Source organism: Rhineura floridana, chromosome 18 (genome assembly GCF_030035675.1).
Source record: "Rhineura floridana isolate rRhiFlo1 chromosome 18, rRhiFlo1.hap2, whole genome shotgun sequence".
Classification (NCBI taxonomy): Eukaryota; Metazoa; Chordata; class Lepidosauria; order Squamata; family Rhineuridae; genus Rhineura; species Rhineura floridana.
In genome coordinates, this window is record NC_084497.1 from 29979935 (window position 1) to 29998422 (window position 18488).

The window sequence follows — 18488 nt, forward strand, 5'->3', positions numbered from 1 at the left end:
GCTAAAATGATTAAACTGAGGTTAGCATACTTTGGACACATCATGAGAAGACCTGATTCACTAGAAAAGACCATAATGCTGGGAAAAACAGAAGGGAGTAGAAAAAGAGGAAGGCTAAACAAGAGATGGATTGATTCCATCAAGGAAGCCACAGGCCTGAACTTACAAGATCTGAACAGGGTGGTTCACGACAGATGCTCTTGGAGGTCGCTGATTCATAGGGTCGCCATAAGTCATAGTCAACTTGGAGGCACATAACAACCACTGCTTGAGGGGCAGGGGGAATACAGGCTACCACCTTGGCAAGGTGATCTGGGCATTTTACAACCCTAATACAGGGGCCTTAAAATTAAAATCTTTAACATTATTTAAAATCTGTAACATTACATGGGCAATGGGAAAAGAGTGACTCCTGAGGGAGTGTGAGATTCTGATTAACTTCTGCTCCTCCTCTGATATCTCTCCTGCCCCCATCCCAGTTTTCCCCCTTGTGCTGGCAGAGTCCCAGCGGACAATTATGCCAGAGTATTTGGTGTGGAGTCCCCGCCACTGCTGCCGCCATCATAACATTGTGCTTCCAAGGAGTTTTGGGAATGATTCTGTCTTCATCCCACAGGCAAATGTTAGGGATAGGACCGCTCTGTTCAAGGAATTTAAAATTCTGAATGGAGAATTAGGAAGCTGCTCCTTCCCTGCGTGAGAGCAGAAAGTGACTCTTGACCCAGCTGCACAGAAATTTAAAGTCCCTGCAAGCTGTGCAGAATGAATGAGGAACAGAATAATGCCAGGTTCTGTACTGAGGCAGATTTTTTTTCTTGTCTGAACGGTTTTTAGGTGGCTGTCTGTTGCTGCTTATTTATTTTATTTCATTATATTTATATATACTGCTTAATAATTTTCAATACACAATATGTATAGATAAAACAACTAAATTAAGAAACTACAATGTAATGAAATATAAAACATAACCACAATGCAACCAAGCCATGAAGTTCCAAAAATAAACACCTGGCAGCACATGTTGAAACATCTTTAGAGTCAGAGATCCCTTCTTCAGCCTTCCTCTTGCCAAAGACATACATCCTGACTCACAAACTACAATGCTCAACCCATAAATGCATACACATCACACCCACATTCTGGTGTTACATCTATGCAAATCATACAATGCCTACTAATTCATCATCAGTCATCCCATTCTGATAGCCCACACCTCCACCAATGCACACACGCACAGTTTTAATCCTACTTTAATCCTTGGAAAACTTTCAGAAAAGGTGCAGATTCAGCTCTGCTTGTTATCTTTATTTAACTACAAAAATGTCTTCATGTAAGCACATTTTAATGTAGTTTTGGTAAAGTTTGCTTCTTTTATAGAGAAATCAGTCTCCTGTTTTCTGTCGTCAACTGTTTTTTATGCAGGGAGGGGGGACACACAATTTTCCTCAGTATATGACAGTTTTAATCATGATGAAACACATTTTAATTCCAGTCCAAACTAGCCCAAGTGCTTTTGACATGTCCAAGATACATTGCACTGCGTGAGAATGATATATTTATTGGAATAAAAGCTTTCCCAAATATATTTTATTTTTTAAAAAATATTAAATAGAAGCCAGCTGCCTCTGGAAGCTGGCCCTTCTCACTGAGGGTGACATCATAAGTCAGCTTGGGACAGGCAAGTGGTTGACAGCCAGGCCCCACTGTGGCTGACCTGTGGGTTTTCAAGCACACAAAGAGCTTTGCTCTTGTGCTTTGAAGTGTGGGCCCCCTCAACTTTGCCTGCTATTTGTGAGTTCTCTGTGCACATGGTTAAAATAGTCTTGGGAGAGTTGAAAACACCTTTGTTCTGACCATCCTCACCTGGGCACCATTAACCCTTCAGTCTAGCCCCTGCAGCCTTTTCTGAGTGATGATTGATTTTTCAGTGTAATTAATATATGGGTGATTCTTCAAGGTGGCATTTCTATTGCAGGAATAACACATTTTTTCACCCACCCACCCACTTTTGGGAAAGGAGCTGGGGAAACTTAAATGGGTCTACTTTGTGTAGAACTAGCATTGGCTACAACCATATGTATGTATACGTGGTTTTGGCCAGCTAGCTTGTCAACAGCAGGTGTGGAATATGGTGGCCTAAGTATAATGATCAGCTATTACCCATGTAACATTCTATCTTATTTAGCAACTATTATGCTTTATGTACGAGGATTAACTCCAGTTAACTAATTTTCATAGGCCAAACATGCTTGGCTGGCCCAAGACATTTTGTACCTTGAGATGAAGAACAAGACAGCTGAACAGGAAGCTGCTACTTAATGTTGCAGTAGGCCTTTGTAAACATTTGTACAAGGATTTTAGGAAAATAACATTGCTGAGTAAAATAGCACGATATTAGTGCAGTGTGGAGCCACTGTTTTAAATCCACTTTCAGTTGCTTTAGGGTCATACTGCGAAAGTACCACTAATGATAAAACCTACATTTTAACATCTAGGTATGTCTTAATAGAGGCATCAACATCTTTTGGGAGAGGAGATATCAGAAAACCGCACAGCAGGCCCAGGTTGATTGACTAAAGGAGCTTATGAATGGGATTGGCCCCATCTCTCCTTGAATTTGAGGTGCACAAGTTGCTTTGAGGCTTGGGAGCCAATGACTTTGTATTTTATCTTACACCCTGATGGAACTTCAGGTTGGATCTGTGCTGTCAACCATTAACCAATAAAGCTCCTTCCAAGATTATTCTGACACTTTCGTTGAAGAAAAGTTCTGAGAAGCCAGATCTTAAATCTGCCATCCTGTGCACAAGCCATTTTGGGTTTTAGACAAGGGGATATGCTGAAAAAGAGGAGCCATTTATATTAGTCAGCAAGCCTGTGTCCCTGGAATAGATTTTCAGATACAATAATGAGTGATGGGCTGTAGTTTTGCATGCAGAAGGTTCCAGGTTCAGTCCCCAGCAACTAGGTAGGGATAGGAGAGGTGCTGCCATTCAGTGTAGACAAGGCTGAGCTAGATGGACTATTGATCTGAGCTAGTATAAGGCAGCTTCCTAAGTTCCTAGAAGGGCTGTGGATATCGTTACAGGAAGGTTGGTCAAACATTTACAAAAGAGCATAAGAAGAGCTTTGCAACTGGATCAGAGCAAAGGCCCAGCTGGTGCAGTATTCTATTCTCACAGTGGCCAACCATATACCTTTTCGGGGAAGCCCACAAGCGGGACTTGAGTGCAACAGCACTCTCCTCACTTGTGAATCCCAGCAACTGGTACATCAGTCAGAATTGTTTTTACACACACACATGAAGAAGTCCCATCCACACCATACATTTAAATCACATTTATGGCATGTGGCTCCCCCCCAAGAATCCTGAGGACTGTAGTTTGTTATGGGTGCTGAGAAGTGTAGCTCTCTGAAGGGTAAACTACAGTTCCCAGGATTCTTTGGGGGAAGCCGCATGCCACAAATGTGATTTAAATGTATGATGTGGAAGTGACCTGTGTGTGTGCATGTAAAAACTATTCTGACTGATGTACCAGTTGGATGTGACCACACACACACACATATGCACACACCTGAGGCATAAAGAGTGCTTGATGCTCCCCTTAAGGGACTTGCAACTCTACATCCAAGCTTCACAGGAATTCTTTTTCTCCCAGGGTGATAACTGTTCAGTTCTAATATTTGATTATATGAGTTACTGCAAAAGCTAACAGAAATCTACTTCTCCTGGTCCCATGTGGTATGCATTCAACCTCCAAACTGGAGAAGACTCCTGTTTTGTTGCTCCCAAGCCCTAATGGGGCACTTCAACAGCAGAGTTCTATTTATTCACTGCAGCTATTCACGCTTGGCTCAAACAGGCAAACACTTACTGGTTTTGGCAGAAATCACTTGGGCACAAAAATAGCTGGTTGTGTGCTTCCCACTAGGTAGCTCGTCCAGATTCAACAACTCTCAAGCCCATCATCAGCCAAGAGCGGCTGGGAACTTCTCCACTCCTTAGTGGGAAGCATGCCTTAGGTCTTCAAGATATGACATCAGCTTTGTTACTGGAGCAGCTGGAAAGGGGCGAAGCAAGGTTGAGGGGGACGGAGGAAGAAAGAGAGGATTCCTTGTTTGTTAGTCTTAGGGCAGAAGGACTGGCAGAGCCCCTGGCACAATCTTTCTTTAGTCCTGAGTCTGTGTCCTTAAAATGTCCCTTGCTCTTCCTTTTGAAAAAAGACGTTGGGCTAACATACTTCTCCCCCCCACCCTCCATTCATTTTACTTATTGGGAAATGTCCAAATCTTCCCAGCCAAGATGCAGGGATGGTGACCATGGAAGGACCATTGCTTATTGTTTTAAGATTTCCAAAAGAGCAAGGCCTTTAGGAAAGGGGTGTGGAACCTCAGGCATGGGGGTTGGATATGGCCCTCTAAGCCTCTCTGTCTGGCCCTCAGGATGCTCCCCAGGCTACATGCCTCACTGGCCCTTCTCATGCCCTCCTTTGAGAGCTTTTGCCTGGCTGGGATGTGTGTCCTTGCGTTGTGATCACACCTCTTGCTTGCTTGGATGGAGGATAAAGGAGGGGGGTATGCAAGTGTGTATAAAAGCCAAGCTACTCTACAAAGGTAACGTTCACATGAGTTGCTCTGCCCACTTTCACCTCTGGCCCCACCCTCCCCTGGCACTTGGGCCCGGAAGGTTGCCTAGCAGGGAATGAGGAAACTGTTTCCCCATCCCTGCTTTAGAAACTGCAAGGTAAGCCCCTATGGCAGGTGATCAGACTTTACACTGAAGCTCCATCTTTGAGCTGTCAGCAATAAGTTTTGGTTTTTTGTTAAAAGAAGTTGGGCAGGCAGAAGCAGTTGCTGGGACATGCCGTGACAGGGGTGGGAATAAACAGGCATGTTGCTCCACCACGCTTCTACCAATGGCGTTAATCCAATCCTTTCCCACCCTAGGTCTGTTATTATAAGATAAAGCCAGGCGGAAAAGAGGATGTGAGGGAGGGCACTAAGGAAAAAGCCAAACAAAAGGGGTTTTGTGGTGGCAGCTGTGTGTCTCCTGGTAAATTACATGGCCACGCACTATGATAATTTCCAGCCAAATTACCCATTAGTTGCAAACTTGATCCACTCAAAGTCAGTCAAAACAAATGCCAAGCAAGGGGAAAGGGGTGCCTGGATGGTAAAGAGTCTTCCTTTCCCAGGCTGCTATGAGAAAATGCATCTGGTGGAATTAGAGATCGGAAATGGCTTTTGTGGAAGGGTGAGGTGCGTTGGGTATTTGAATTTCTGTTGCTGCCACTTTTATTTGTAATGGGAAGTCTGCCCTTTTACTGTTAATTTTGGTTTATACTGAGTATTATTCCCACCCTGAGACCTTCTCGTGAAGGGTGGATTATATCTGCTTCTAATAAATACTGTGGCTGCCTTAATTACCCACAGAATAGAGAGACTTCTCTAGCCCACCAAGATATGAAAGAGGTCTTGTTTGGATTGCTAATATTATCATCATCATTATCTTTTTGCTGACTTGTGTTTTATGACCGTTTTGTGGTAGGTGATGTCAGGAGAACCACAACTAGGGACCACCCAGTGGTGGTGTTTTCTCCCTGACCAACCACTGACTGATGGAACCTCAGATTTTCGGGTTCAATGAGGAGCGTCTCATAATATTATCACCCTGCCCTGTCTGTTTGGCTAAGTGTTTTGACACTTAATCTGTATGTTTTTGACTTGATTCCTTTTTTGTGGTTGGTGTGAAATGTATATGGCACCCACACATCAGAAATGCCAAGTAACTACTAGGTTTTTGTTCTTAGCTGACACGAAGCTCAGCTTTTGCACTTGGTATGGAAAACAACTGAGCATAAGAGCATCCCTGCTGGATCAGACCAAAGGGTGCCCATCCGGTCCAGCGTCCTGTTCTCACAGTGGCCAGCCAGATGCCCTGAGGGAAGCCCACAAGCAGGACCTGAACACAAGAGCACTTGTGTGGCCCCAGGTAACTGGTGCTCAAGAGTCATGCTGCCCCAATATACCTATCATGACTAGTAGCCATTAGACCTGGGAAAGGTTAATAAAATGGCAACCAAAATTATAATGGGGCTAGAGCAACTCCCCTATATGGAAAGGTTACAACATTTGGAACTTGCTTAGAAAGAACGGAGTAAGTTGTAGGGATGGTCAAATCTGTCAGCTTCTCTGTTTCTCAGTTCTCCATATTGCCAGGTCAGTTTGCAATTTTTAAAAAAAAGCCCTTATGAAAACAGCAATTTAGTGCAAATTTCTCCAAATATACACATTTTTGTTTGCTTTGCTTCATATCTTTTTCAAAGCAGTTTTGTCTAACATAATGCATTTTTGTGTGTTATTTCCACTAATATATGCATTTATACACACACTTGGGTGTGCACATGTGCATTGGCTGGAGAACTGCAACATTTGGAGAAGTATGGCTTTTGAAGGATGGCTTGTGTTTCAGTTTGTGTGTTTCAGAAAGTGCAAATTTGGAAAGTTCACCTTTAAATGTGAACTGAATTGAATTTCTCCCCCATCCTTGGTAAGGGGGATGGGGTGTTATAAAGGTGTGTAAAATTATGCATGGTGCGGTGAAGGCGGTGAATGGGTTGTAGAATAAAGCCATGGCATCCTAAGTTCTCATGTGTCCAGGTCCTTTTTTCCCCACAACAGTGGCTACAGAGGTTTTTTTTCTTCTTCCTCTCACATAATACCAGAACCCAGTGGGGATTGCTCTTTTGGACCTCTGTCCTGAGTCTGTCTAACTCGAATGACCTCCTAAAGCCATCTAAGGTGGAGGCCACCACTATTTCCTATGGCAGGAAATTCTACATATTAACTATGTACTGTGTGAAGAAGTAAGCTGAACTTTCAGAACAGGGTCACCCTTAACATTAAAAAGAAACCACAACCCACTGTTTTGCCCTTGGACCACTAAGTAGCAAACATACCCCATGAAATACTCATAATCTTTCACTCCCAGTGCTGCAGCAGTGCATGGGCAACTGCTGCTAATATAGAAAGAGACAGAGAGATTTATATGCACTGTCCGCTGTCCATGAGATTGGACTATAAAAGCGCAATTAGAAATGGTTTTAAACAATAGCAATTTCTTCTACCTCTTGGTGGTTTCAGAGGTGTGGGGAAAAATGAGGCAGCAGTGAATTCCCCAGAGCTGGTGCGGTGTCATGTAATGCAATCGTGTGCCTTTTGTTATCCTTTTTACTGGATCTCTGACTTGAGGAGTACCATATCTACACTGGTGAAGAGGGACCTTGTGGCTTGGACGTTCCAGCCTTAGGGAGGATTGGTTTCTCTATCCTGTGGGAGTGTTCCCTCTGAAATATTATGTCAGTGCTGGTTGGAAATTCTGGTTTTAATACAACCAGTTTTGTTTTCTTTCAGAATAAATGGTATTTCTGGGAAATGGATTGTGCTGAACTCCAGATTTGTGAGTCATTACCAAGAAGATGGGGAGGCTTAGTACCGAGGAGGTGTCAGAATTTCATACGAGAGACCCCCTCCCCTCAACTTGTAACTCATTCCCACTAAATTAAGATATAACCTCTGCTAAATTCCTAATATCCCCACCCCACCCATCCAATTCCCCACCAAGCTAGAGGAGAGACTTTAACTGATTACTGGTTCATGATCTAGGGGGTGGGTTTTTTAGTTGTTTACCTGGTTATTATGGGATGAAAGAAAACAGCTCCTGTGAGTTGCTGCCTGCTGGGTTTCTGTTTTGTTTTTGTTTCTTTGCATCCTCCTCAGACAAGTTTAGGTCACCCAAACCAAGATCAATACCTCTTGCTGTGTTGCCAGGGTGGAAAAGAGACCGAAAAAGGGCAAAATCTAGTGGGGCTTGATGTGCGTGTACTCCACATAGCACAACAGGAATTAAAACAGGGCTTGCATTTGGCTTAGCAAAGTGCAAAAGGAACTGAAGTGTTTTTCAAACCTTCCCCATCTCCCGTCTCATCGTGTTGCTATTATGAGCACATAGAGCTGTCTCAGGCCCATTGCTCAGGGGAGGACATCCACCTCACAGATCCTTCCGGTGTACAGGCTGTTGCTTGCCAAAGCTCCACAGTGAAGCTGAAAGGTGTTGGATACAAACCCCTCTCTATACAGATCTTTTTTTGAAATGAGCACTATTTTCCTTCTCACTCTGGTCTGCGCTGGCTAGATAACAATATAGAGCATCACCACCTAATGGCTATCCTCTGTGCCATAGATATCTCATTTATTTATATTTATTCACTTTATATCCTGGCCTTTCTCCAACACACACATATTCTGGATCAAGAAACACTCTATGCTGTCGCCTCAGTTTAAATTATGCAGATCAAGAAGACGTGACTATGTTTTCTTATCCGCATAGTTCAGCCTGCATTTACGAGCCATAAGGAAATTTACAGATCACAGGGGCTCTGTTATCTTCCCACCACTAAAAGTTCTTGCTCCTCTGCCCTCTCATCTTCCTTGACTTCCAGTAAACCACAACTATCATACACTTTCACCTCTGCAAAGAAATGTTAATCCAAGTCACTCTGCTGAACAAGTATTCCCCATTGAGACTGGCAAGCACTGGCTGGCTAGCGTCCTCTGGGGACAGCCTAGGGCCTGGGGTAAACCTGGATCATAATGAGGGATGAGAGAGAAACTGCAGTTCACATTTCAATGAAAACTTATAATTTGCACTTCCTGAAACATCATGAGAACCGAAACACAGTCATCCTTTGCAATTCACACATCTCTGAACTTTGCAATCTACTTCTCCAGCCAAGCAGTGTCTACAAAAATGCACACCCTAGAGGTAAATGTGCCTATAAATGCATATTTCAGTGGAGACAACATACAAATGCACATTATATTAGGCAAAACTGTTTTGCAAAAAATGCGCACGTTAGGAAAAATTGCAGGCAAAAATGTGTATATTCTGGAGAAATTCATCCTAAAATGCTGATCAGTTTTCATGAGGACTTTTTAGGGAGAAGTGGAATTGCACTGTGAAAAACTGAATTTAAGACTGGAAAAAAGAGAAACAGAATCCAAAATTGGCATATTCATCCATCCTTGTTCACAGTGTCACCGAGGCCCTCATGCCCTTCTTTCCTTAATACTTATTTATTTATTTATTGTATTTATATACCGCCCCATAGCCGAAGCTCTCTGTGCAGTTGACATTATGGTTTCTCTCCGTTTCCTAATCAACAGCTGAGTGCCTCAATCTGGTCCTGCCTATGCTGTGCAGCAAACACCTGCCAACTCAGACAATCCTGTTACTGAGTTATCTCTGCTTTGGGATTTGCAGAAGCACCTGCGGCGCTCTGGTGAGTGTGAGGGATGAAAGAGAGGGGCAAAGGAATAGTTGGAGGGCTGACTGTCTTCCATTCTGTTAAGAGTTTTTGGTAGATATATATTGCAACAGAGTGTAGGAATAGCTAGTCTGTTAAGACTGGTAGTTGAAAGTATAAAGAAATTTAAGGTTTATCACTACAAAGACATAAAGCTATACATACTGAAGTAGCCATACAGCTTCCACTCATTAACTGAGAACACAGACAGGAAGAGAAGGGGAGGAGCAAAGCCTTCAAAAAACAGCAAACACTTTAGAGGAGGAATCAGCAGAGGGAATAATAGATTGCCTTTTGTCTATTCCCCCACCCCACTAGTTCAGGTCACTCCTAACATGCATTGATGCTTTACTCCTAGCACAGTCAGGAATGACCACCTTTCTAGATGGGATTTGCCACATCCATTATGACCTCATTGTCCAGAGGCAAGGAAAAGGAGAAGCGGTGTGAGGCAATCCAGGAGAGACACTCTCCTAACAGCTTTCATGGGCCTTGGGGTCCCATGTGGGAAATTGGTCACCTATGTCAACCACAGCAATGCCCCCAATAAATTCTACTGCCCTCTAGAATCCCCTTTCCATTTCCACGTTTTAACACAGTGTGACCAGGAGAGGTGGTGGTTATCTTAGGCTGCACTCTGTATTATTACGACTATGGCTTACCTGCCTGCCCACAGCCCTCACAGCTCTGAAAATACCCAGCGGTCTTAACACTGGCAGCACCCTGAGTGTGTGCCAAGTGCAGACAGGCTCCTTTCCTCCGTCTCCTGCTCAGGTGATTATGGGGGGAGGCCAGAAGTACATGTTCCCCAAGAACACCAGCGATGTGGAGTATCCAAACGAGGACAAGTACCGGGGGACCCGGCTGGACGGCAGGAATCTCATTGACGTCTGGAGGAAGAAGAAGCCGGAAGATAAGGTACGGCGGTTCCGAACTAGGCGGTGAGCGGCTTCGTGTGCTTAGGAGGGGGACAGCTCAGGGCGAGGCCACGTGGCTTGCATCATGTTGCCAGATGATGACCTAAATAAGGTTCAGCCTCCGATATTTCCATTTAAAAAGTGTCGCTGCTAGGAGGGGCGTCTAGGGTGAGGTCTTGAGGGGCTGCTGTGGATCATCTGCCATGAGGCAGCTCTTAATATATATTAATCCTTGTGTAGGAACATAGGAAGCCATCTAAGGCTGCATGCAGATCATACATTTAAAGCATATGACTTTCCCCAAAGAATCCTGGGAATTGTAGTTTACCCCTCCCACAGCTACAGTTCCCGACACCCTTAACAGACTACAGCTTTCGGGGTCCTTGGTGGGGACCAATGTGCTTTTGGTGTATGGTGAGTACAAATCTAGCTAAGTATCGGCTACACTGACTGGCAGCATCTCTCCAAGGCTGTCAGAAGGGATTTTCTTTCCCTGCCCTGACTGGAGATGCTGCTGGGGATTGAACCCGGGACCTTCTGCCTGCAAAGCAGGTGCTCTGCCATTGAGCTACAGCCCTTCCCCAAAAGCAATGAGGTAGTGAACCTCAGAGAATGCTGGTGCTCTATGCCGAATGTTCCTTTCCTCTGTCCTCCTCCGCTCCATTTACACTGACAGTGAAGCTCTGTCCTCCTTAGATAATAGACTCCTCACTCACACAGACACAGAAACACACAGTTTGTTAAACTACGTAGCCAGCTCCTGGAGAACTCGCACTATCCAATAAATATTATGATGGAATTGTTAAGATAAAAACACCTAAGAATAAAAATAGGTTTACAAGGGTCCCCCTTTCATCCACCTCACAGTGTGCTTTCTATGATGAATACCAGCCATCCGATCATGGCTAATCTCTCTAGGCGACTGACGATTCCAGCACACGCCACTCAATGCCATCTGGAAACTTAGCCTTTCTGACCTGGACCCCAAGCTCAAGTTTTATGCGTGGGTGAAGAAGCCTCATTAAGAAAAAGGGCAGAGGAGGAGAGGGAGCGAGTCACTCCAAGCTCAGGCCATGTCAAATGATGTTGGGTGCAGGAAGTTTGCTGAAAGGATATTTCAAGTGGGTTCATGTCAGTGGAGTAAGTTTCATGTTTTTAAAAATTGGGCTGCATAAATAAAAGAGGCTGAAAGCGCATGCTGGCCACCAGCCATCCCTGGCTGCCTTGATGCTTGGCTTTTCCTTCTGTGGCTTCCCTGTTTATTCTCAATGTATTCCAGTATCATCTTCCCCCCGCCCGCTGCCACTGCTCCCCCATAACAGAAAGCTACTTCATGCTCTGCAGCCTCCAGGGCTGGACTGGAGCCCTCATGGAGAAAACCACAAGACCCACAAGGAATTCTAAGGGCCAAGCTATTCCAAGATAGCTCAGCCGCCGGGAAGACCCGTCATCAGGGTGGCCTGCTGCCTGTTGGGGGGGGGCAGAGGGAGTGGAGGCCCGGCAATGCAAGCCAGGGTTGAGTCTCTGAGTCCAAAGCCAGCCAGCCAGCCAGGATCTCCCGAGGGCACATGGCGGCAAATGGAGGAGGCCCCTGGAGGCTTCCTGACTCCACGTGGCTGCCAGAGCTGGCTTGTTATTTCTGATGTGGAAGGAGATCTGTGAGAGGTTATACTTTTTCTAAGCATCATAGTCTTGCATGGGGATATAGGAGGCTGCCTTATACTGAGTCTGTGCAGCTCAGTCTTGCCCACACTGACTGGCAGCAACGCTCCAGCTTTTCAAGCGGAGAAGGCTTTCCCCACCCCACCTGGAGATGCTGCCAAGGACTGGACCGGTGACCTTCTGCCTGCAAAGCAGAGGCTCCACCACTGAGCGACAACCCTTCCCCAAACGGTTGCTTCCTCCTGACCATCTGTTGATGGCTTCTCCTCCTCCTCCTCCTCCGGACTCTTGCCAGTCACTGCCCCTCATCAGCCCCTTTTGCCTGGCTGGGGTGTGTCTTTGAACTGTCATAATGCTTCTTGCTGGCCTGAACTGAAAGATGTGGGGGGTGCGGGGGAGAGATGTAGAGACTTCTGTGTTTTTGCCCGGCTGGAATGTAGCCTCCTGTCCAAAGGTAAGAATTACATCCACTGCTCCACCCACTTTTGCCTCTGGCATGTGGCCCCTGGAATGTTCCCAGTTCTTCACCTCTGCCCTTAAAGAGAACATAGAGAGCTGCCTCATGCCAAGTCAGAGCAGGAATTATTTAACTCCTTAGAGAGCAGCTCTCAAGGGTTTCAGGCAGGGAGCCTTTTCCCATCCCTCGCCTGGAGGTGCCAATAGGGATTGAACCGGGGACCTTCTGCCTGCAAAGCAAGCGCTCTCCCACTGAGCTACAGCCGCAGTTGGAGGCAGCATGTTTCTGAATGTCAGTTGCTGCAGGAGGGGAGAGTGCGCTTGTGCTCAGGCCCTGCTCGTGGTTGGCACTGTGAGAACAGGATCCTAGATTAGTTGGGCCACTGGCCTGATGCAGCTGCGGGGATGCTCATTATGGTGTTTCCCCACCAAACCATGACAATACACATCATAAGGGCCTTGGAGTCATAAGACAAATGCACTTTATTCATTTATTTAAGAATTTTTATAAAACACTTAATTAAAAAAAATCCATAACTGGTGTTCATAAAACAGTAAAATAATTATCCATAATATACAAATATAGTCAGCAGATTTTTTAAAAAGTATCCATAACCAAGTTATATGTCCTGATAGGCTTGCTGAAACTTTTAAAAAAAGTTTTTAGCAGATGTCTGAAACTGTATAATAAAGGCAGGTTCCTAATGATAATTTGCAGCAGGGGTGGGGGGATTGTTTTAAAAGGTTTTTAAAAATAAATTTAGTGGCTGCACGTTGCTCATTAAATGTTTGGGAAAGTGTCTCTTAAACCTTTTCAGTGAGAGATTTTTTTTATGTTTGGGTTCATTTTTAGTGTAATCTTTACCAAAGAAGCAACTAGGGATACGTGTGGTTGGCCGTGCAGCACAGCCTGGATCACTTCAGCTGGGATGGTTACCAAGACCGTTCCTGTTCAGGATACTGGCACTGGGATGTTGCTGCTGAATCAGCACAGCCCTTGTTCCATCCTGAGCCAGTCAACTTTCCACCGGGGGCTGGCAGCAAGAGGCTGCTGTCCAGCCCAGGCAATATTCCCTGTGGCTGGGGCCCTAAATGAGCGAACACAGAAGGGGAAGGATACGTGCTTGCTGGGGACGTCCCCTGCTTCGCCTGCTGCCTCACACCCTCCCCATTGTCTCAGCGTGCCATAGTAGGGACCTCAGCTGCACGGAGACCCTACAGAAGTGCCAGCTCTCTTGGCATTGCCAGCGTCTACAGCGTGACATGGGGAGCCTTTTTTCTGAAGCCATAGAGCTGCATCCCCTTCTGGGCAGCTTATAGGGGGCCACATGTCTCTGGCAGGGGGGGCACAGGCACAAGGGGACAGGGCAACATTTTTTACTTTTTTATCCTTGGCTGGTTTCTGCACGCGCACACCCCTCTCTGTCCCCCATCCCGGCAAGCAAGGGGCATGATCAGAGTTCAAGGGCACATCCCAGCCAGGCAAACACACTCAAGGATGGTGCAAAGCTGGGCCAGCAAGGGGTGTAGCCTGGGAGAGTTCAAGGGCCAGCCAGAGAGGCCTGGAGGGGCTGCATCCTGGGCCCGGGCCTGAGATTCCCCAGCCCTGGACTACAGACTCTGAAAGCTTATCACGGCCACCTCAGCATAGTGCCAAGGAAGATGTCCTGTTTAGTGCACTAGCGCTCTGCGCAGACATCATCAGGGCCTCAGCTGTGTTGTCTCATTTCAGCTTCACACCATATCTTTAAAGCACATTCAATGCACTGTTTAAAGCACATGACTTCCCCCCAAAGAATCCTGGGAACTGTAGTTTATCAAGGATGTTGAGAATTCTTTAGAGGAAGTTATGTGCTTCCAATGTATTCTGTGGATCTGCCCGAAGACTAAGCAGGAGAGAGACTGCAAGGACTTTTGAATACCTTGGAGGCTTTTCTCTGGCCTCACTCTCCATTGCATGCATGACCATAACTGAATCTGCAATCAATTGCTGTGTTGAAGTGCCCTTCCCAAATGCAAAGTATGTGCTCTCTATGTTCTGGTCCCCCAGATTCGAGCCCATGACCGGAGGCATGATAGTCACCCTCGGGGGCTTAGCCTGTGGACCTCCAACTTCTAATTGAAAGTCCCGAGTATTACCTGTCAAATGTTTGATGCACATTGCTACAGCCTGCATGCATGCCTGGATGCACACACTGTCTCTACCATTAAGAGCTCCACAGAGGCCTCATCCCAGCCAATCAGACTCTTCAGCCAAAGGAGGAGATTGATTTGAGCAGCAGACTCTGTGATCTGCCATTAGGCATGTGTGCTTCCCCCCCCTGCCCCCAAGTCACTCAGCTGATGGGCCTGATTGATTTTATTGACTGGCAGGAAATTAACAGACTCACATGGCGAGCAGGCAAAGTGTCTGAAGCCACTAATCTTTGGGAGGGGTGTGGGTGGTTGAAGAGACAGAGGGACATCTGAATACCCTTCAGCAATTTCCTGGTACATTTCCTCCCTGTCTCCTAATTAAAAATCAAAGTGCTTAAGCCTGAAGGATGAGCTCTGGATGAAGTGACCTAGAACAGAGAGATTCTCTTTTTAAGCGAACCAGCTTTGTATATTTCAGATGCAACTTTTCAGCCTGAGAATCCTTTTCTGCAGAAAGCACAGGCCTGAGATCCACAGCATTACAAAAACTCTCTCAATCACCTTCTGAGCAGCTATTCCCAAAGTCAAGTCTGTGGTTCTGCAATCCTGCAGGATGTCCCTGTTTTCTTCAAAACAGTGAGTTCTCCAGCTGTTCAATTTTATTTTATTTTTAAAACCTTTTTTCTATGTTAAAAAAATGCCAACAGACAATAAAATCAATCAACTTAGGAACACTGATTTTTTAAAATACTCAACATGGTGTTTTTTCTTTAAGCAACATGTTCTGTCCCCAGCATCTTTGCAAATCAGTCAACAAATCCTTTGCTTGGCAACAAACTCTTAATCCACAGGCAGACAACAGACAAGCTTGGATCTCCCTTATGTCTGCAGGTGAAAGGGGGCCAAAACCTTCTGATGACAGAAACGCTCAGTCTGTCTTCCCTCAAGGCTTTGCTCTGCAGGAGTGACTGTTACGAAGTCGGAGGCAGCATGCTTCTTCATGTTGGAAACTGTACGAGGGGAGAGCCGCTGCTGTGCTCAGGTCCTGCTTACTGGTTCCCCAGAAGAGGCATCTGCTTGGCCACTTCAGCACTCTTTTTATCTTCTTAGCCCCCATGGACTGGTAGTTTGCTCCTCAGTTAGCTGCAGGGCGGTATGGTAGGTCTTTATTTGTGCCTGGCATCTGCGTGTGGCACTTCATAGGAAGATGGGAGATCATTTGAAAGGGACTTTGAAGACCTTGGGGTTTGTGCAAGTTGCTGGCTTAGACAGCCTCCAGGCGTCCCGGCTTTGCAGTTCAAGCAACTATTTAATTTCCCCAAGGACAAATAAGATATGTGGACAAGCAACTTTCTAGTTTTGTCATCATGGAGCAAACCCTTTCAAGTAGACCATGGATGAGGAACATCTGTGGCTCCCTCCAGCTGTGGCAGGACTCCATCATCCCTGACCGTTGGCTGTGCTGGCTGATGGGAGTTAGTGTCTAACAACATCTGGAGGGCCACAGATGTTCCTCAGACCTGAAAAAGATCAGGACAGATTGCATGCATGGCTAACATAGGGTTGTATTCAACTCAGCCCTACTCAGAGCAGACCCATTGAAATTAATGGGCTTAAGTTGGAAAAAATGAAATGGACTGCCTTCAAGTCGATTCCGACTTATGGGTGACCCTACGAATAGGGTTTTCATGGTAAGCGGTATTCAGAGGGGATTCACCATTGCCTTCCTCTGAGGCTGAGAGGCAGCGACTGGCCCAAGGTCACCCAGTGAGCTTCATGGCTGTGTGGGGATTCGAACCCTGGTCTCCCAGTCCAACACCTTAACCACTACACCACACTGGCTCTCTGGGCTTAAGTTAGTCATGCCAATTAACTTCAGTAGGACTACTGTCAGTAGGACTAGGGTGCATACAGACACACCATTGAACAGAAGAATGTGAAGAGTGACTCTGTGCCTAATCCTACCAGAAAGTTGTCTGCCTTTAAAAAAAAATCAAAGTTCATATCTTTAAACGTACAATCAAATGTTCAATTATTCCCATTTAAGCTTACAATTTTACATGTTTCAGATCTATTCTTGTGATATCAATGGCTGCACAAAACTGGTCCCATGCCCTCTGCCCAAGGACGACTTTGCTGGGGGTTAAGTACACATGACAAAAAAATGCAGTGAGTACACACTTCTAGAGAGCAGCAGCTCTTCTGCTTATGTATGTCTGTGTGCACCTGTAGGCTTTGCTGGGTTGTGCATTTATTTGTTTATTTAAACTATTTTACACAACCCCCATTCAGCCACACACAAAAAAGTTCCTAGAGCAACCTACAGACATCACTAATAAGACTGTTGCTACCCTAAGGCCTACAATCTAAAAGACACAGCAAAAGAGGAAAAGGGGTTGGGAAGGAGGAGGAAAAACACATGCTCAGGCACTAGTTCTTAGTTACAGAGTCCTTATATCGACCAGCTGGAATGTAAAGAGTTCAAGAAGAGGAGGAGACAAAAATTGCTTGTCTCTCAGCTGAGCCGAAGGACAACCTTTTTACAGTCGCGTCTCTCTCTCTCTCTCTCTCTCTGTCCTTCTGCTATACAGCCTGATGGAAGGGCTGCATGATAGCCTCCCAGGAGCATCCTTTGAAAACACCAACCTGAGATAACAAAGCTTGGAGGCATGTTTGGGGAGGAAAAAAACCCTCCATTTCTTTGGACCTAAATTATGCCGCCCGTTTTAAGCTGGCTGTTTGGATGAGAGGTCCCATTATTCACAATATAGATCAGCAAAAGGGGAACAGTAAGGGAAAGTGGGCTGGCAGGCAGACGACATGAGAGGACAGTCATTAGGCACCAACACATTTATCTTTTGGATGGCCTGACTTTCAAAAGTGCCTACGAAGAGTTTAAGAAAACGAGCAGAAAAGTTCTTGTGCGGCAAGAGGGAAACTTCAGCAAAGAAAAATATCAAGCCAGGCTTCCCCCTCCCAGCCAGTGGGAGCCAATAATTTCCTTATCTTCATCAAGGAAGTTGCAGGAGAAAACATCTCAGGATGTCCAGCTGCTCAGATTGGCATTGGTCCTGGAATAACCAAAGCGACTAGAGATGTACCACCCTGATGACCCACTGTTCCCCCTGGAGACCTTTGGGCCTGGAACAGAAACTCTCATCAGTTGGTTGGTGGGCTGCCCCTTTAACTGAGCCAAAAGGTACCTGCGGGCCGGGCAGGGGTCACTCCATCACTGAACCTTGAAATCCCGCTGAGGCAGGCTTGATGTGGGGAGTCTCGGAGTGGGTGGAACACTCAGTGTTGTCACACAGTCTGGCTCTCAACAGAAAGAGGAACTGATCTGTTTGAAGACAAGCCTTTAGAATAACAGCCTGAGCAGGAGGGCAGAGAAAAGTGTTGAGGTCACGGTTAGGAGGGGTCCCGACAGGCTCCGAGGGGCACCGGAGTGGCAATGATCTTTGTTTTCACCAATGCAGGAGGCGTAGGCCATGACGTGCGGGATGTAGTTTTGCTCGTGGACGCCGTGAAGCAGGTGAGCCATGGGGCCCTTGGCAAAGATGGCCACATCTTCACCTCCATGTGTTTCCATGCGCAAGGGAACAGCGGATTGCGCCTGGTAGTTTGCATCAGCTGCACAGAGAGAGAGAGAGAGAGAACAGAGTGAGAAGCTGTAACAAAGTGGTACAGCATCTGCCTTGCAGCAGGTGGTCCCAAATTCAATCCCTGGCAGCATCTCCAGGTAGGGCTGGGAGAGTCTCTTCCGCCTGTATCCCCAGCCAGCCGCTGCCAGCCAGTGTAGGCAATCTTGGTCTGACTGGGCATAAGACAGCTTCCTATGACTGGAGTTAACGCTCTCAGAGTGCATTATGGCACCAAGAAGATGGGGTGGCCTATTTTGTTCCACTTCATTTGTTCTTCTACAAGATTTATAACCCACTTGATCAAAGAGCTC

At 46.0% G+C, this 18488-nt stretch overlaps 1 protein-coding gene across 4 annotated transcripts in view; it reads right to left on the bottom strand.

Moving 5' to 3' along the window:
* Positions 1-12919: 12919 nt before the first annotated feature.
* Positions 12920-18488, bottom strand: part of ALPL (alkaline phosphatase, biomineralization associated) — a 42087-nt gene continuing 36518 nt past the window's right edge. For all 4 annotated transcript variants that reach the window (XM_061601199.1, XM_061601198.1, XM_061601201.1 and 1 more), the window contains one exon: positions 12920-18166. In XM_061601199.1, the coding sequence (XP_061457183.1) occupies positions 17895-18166 (272 nt within the window). In that variant the 3' untranslated portion in view covers positions 12920-17894. The remainder of the gene's footprint in view (positions 18167-18488) is intronic.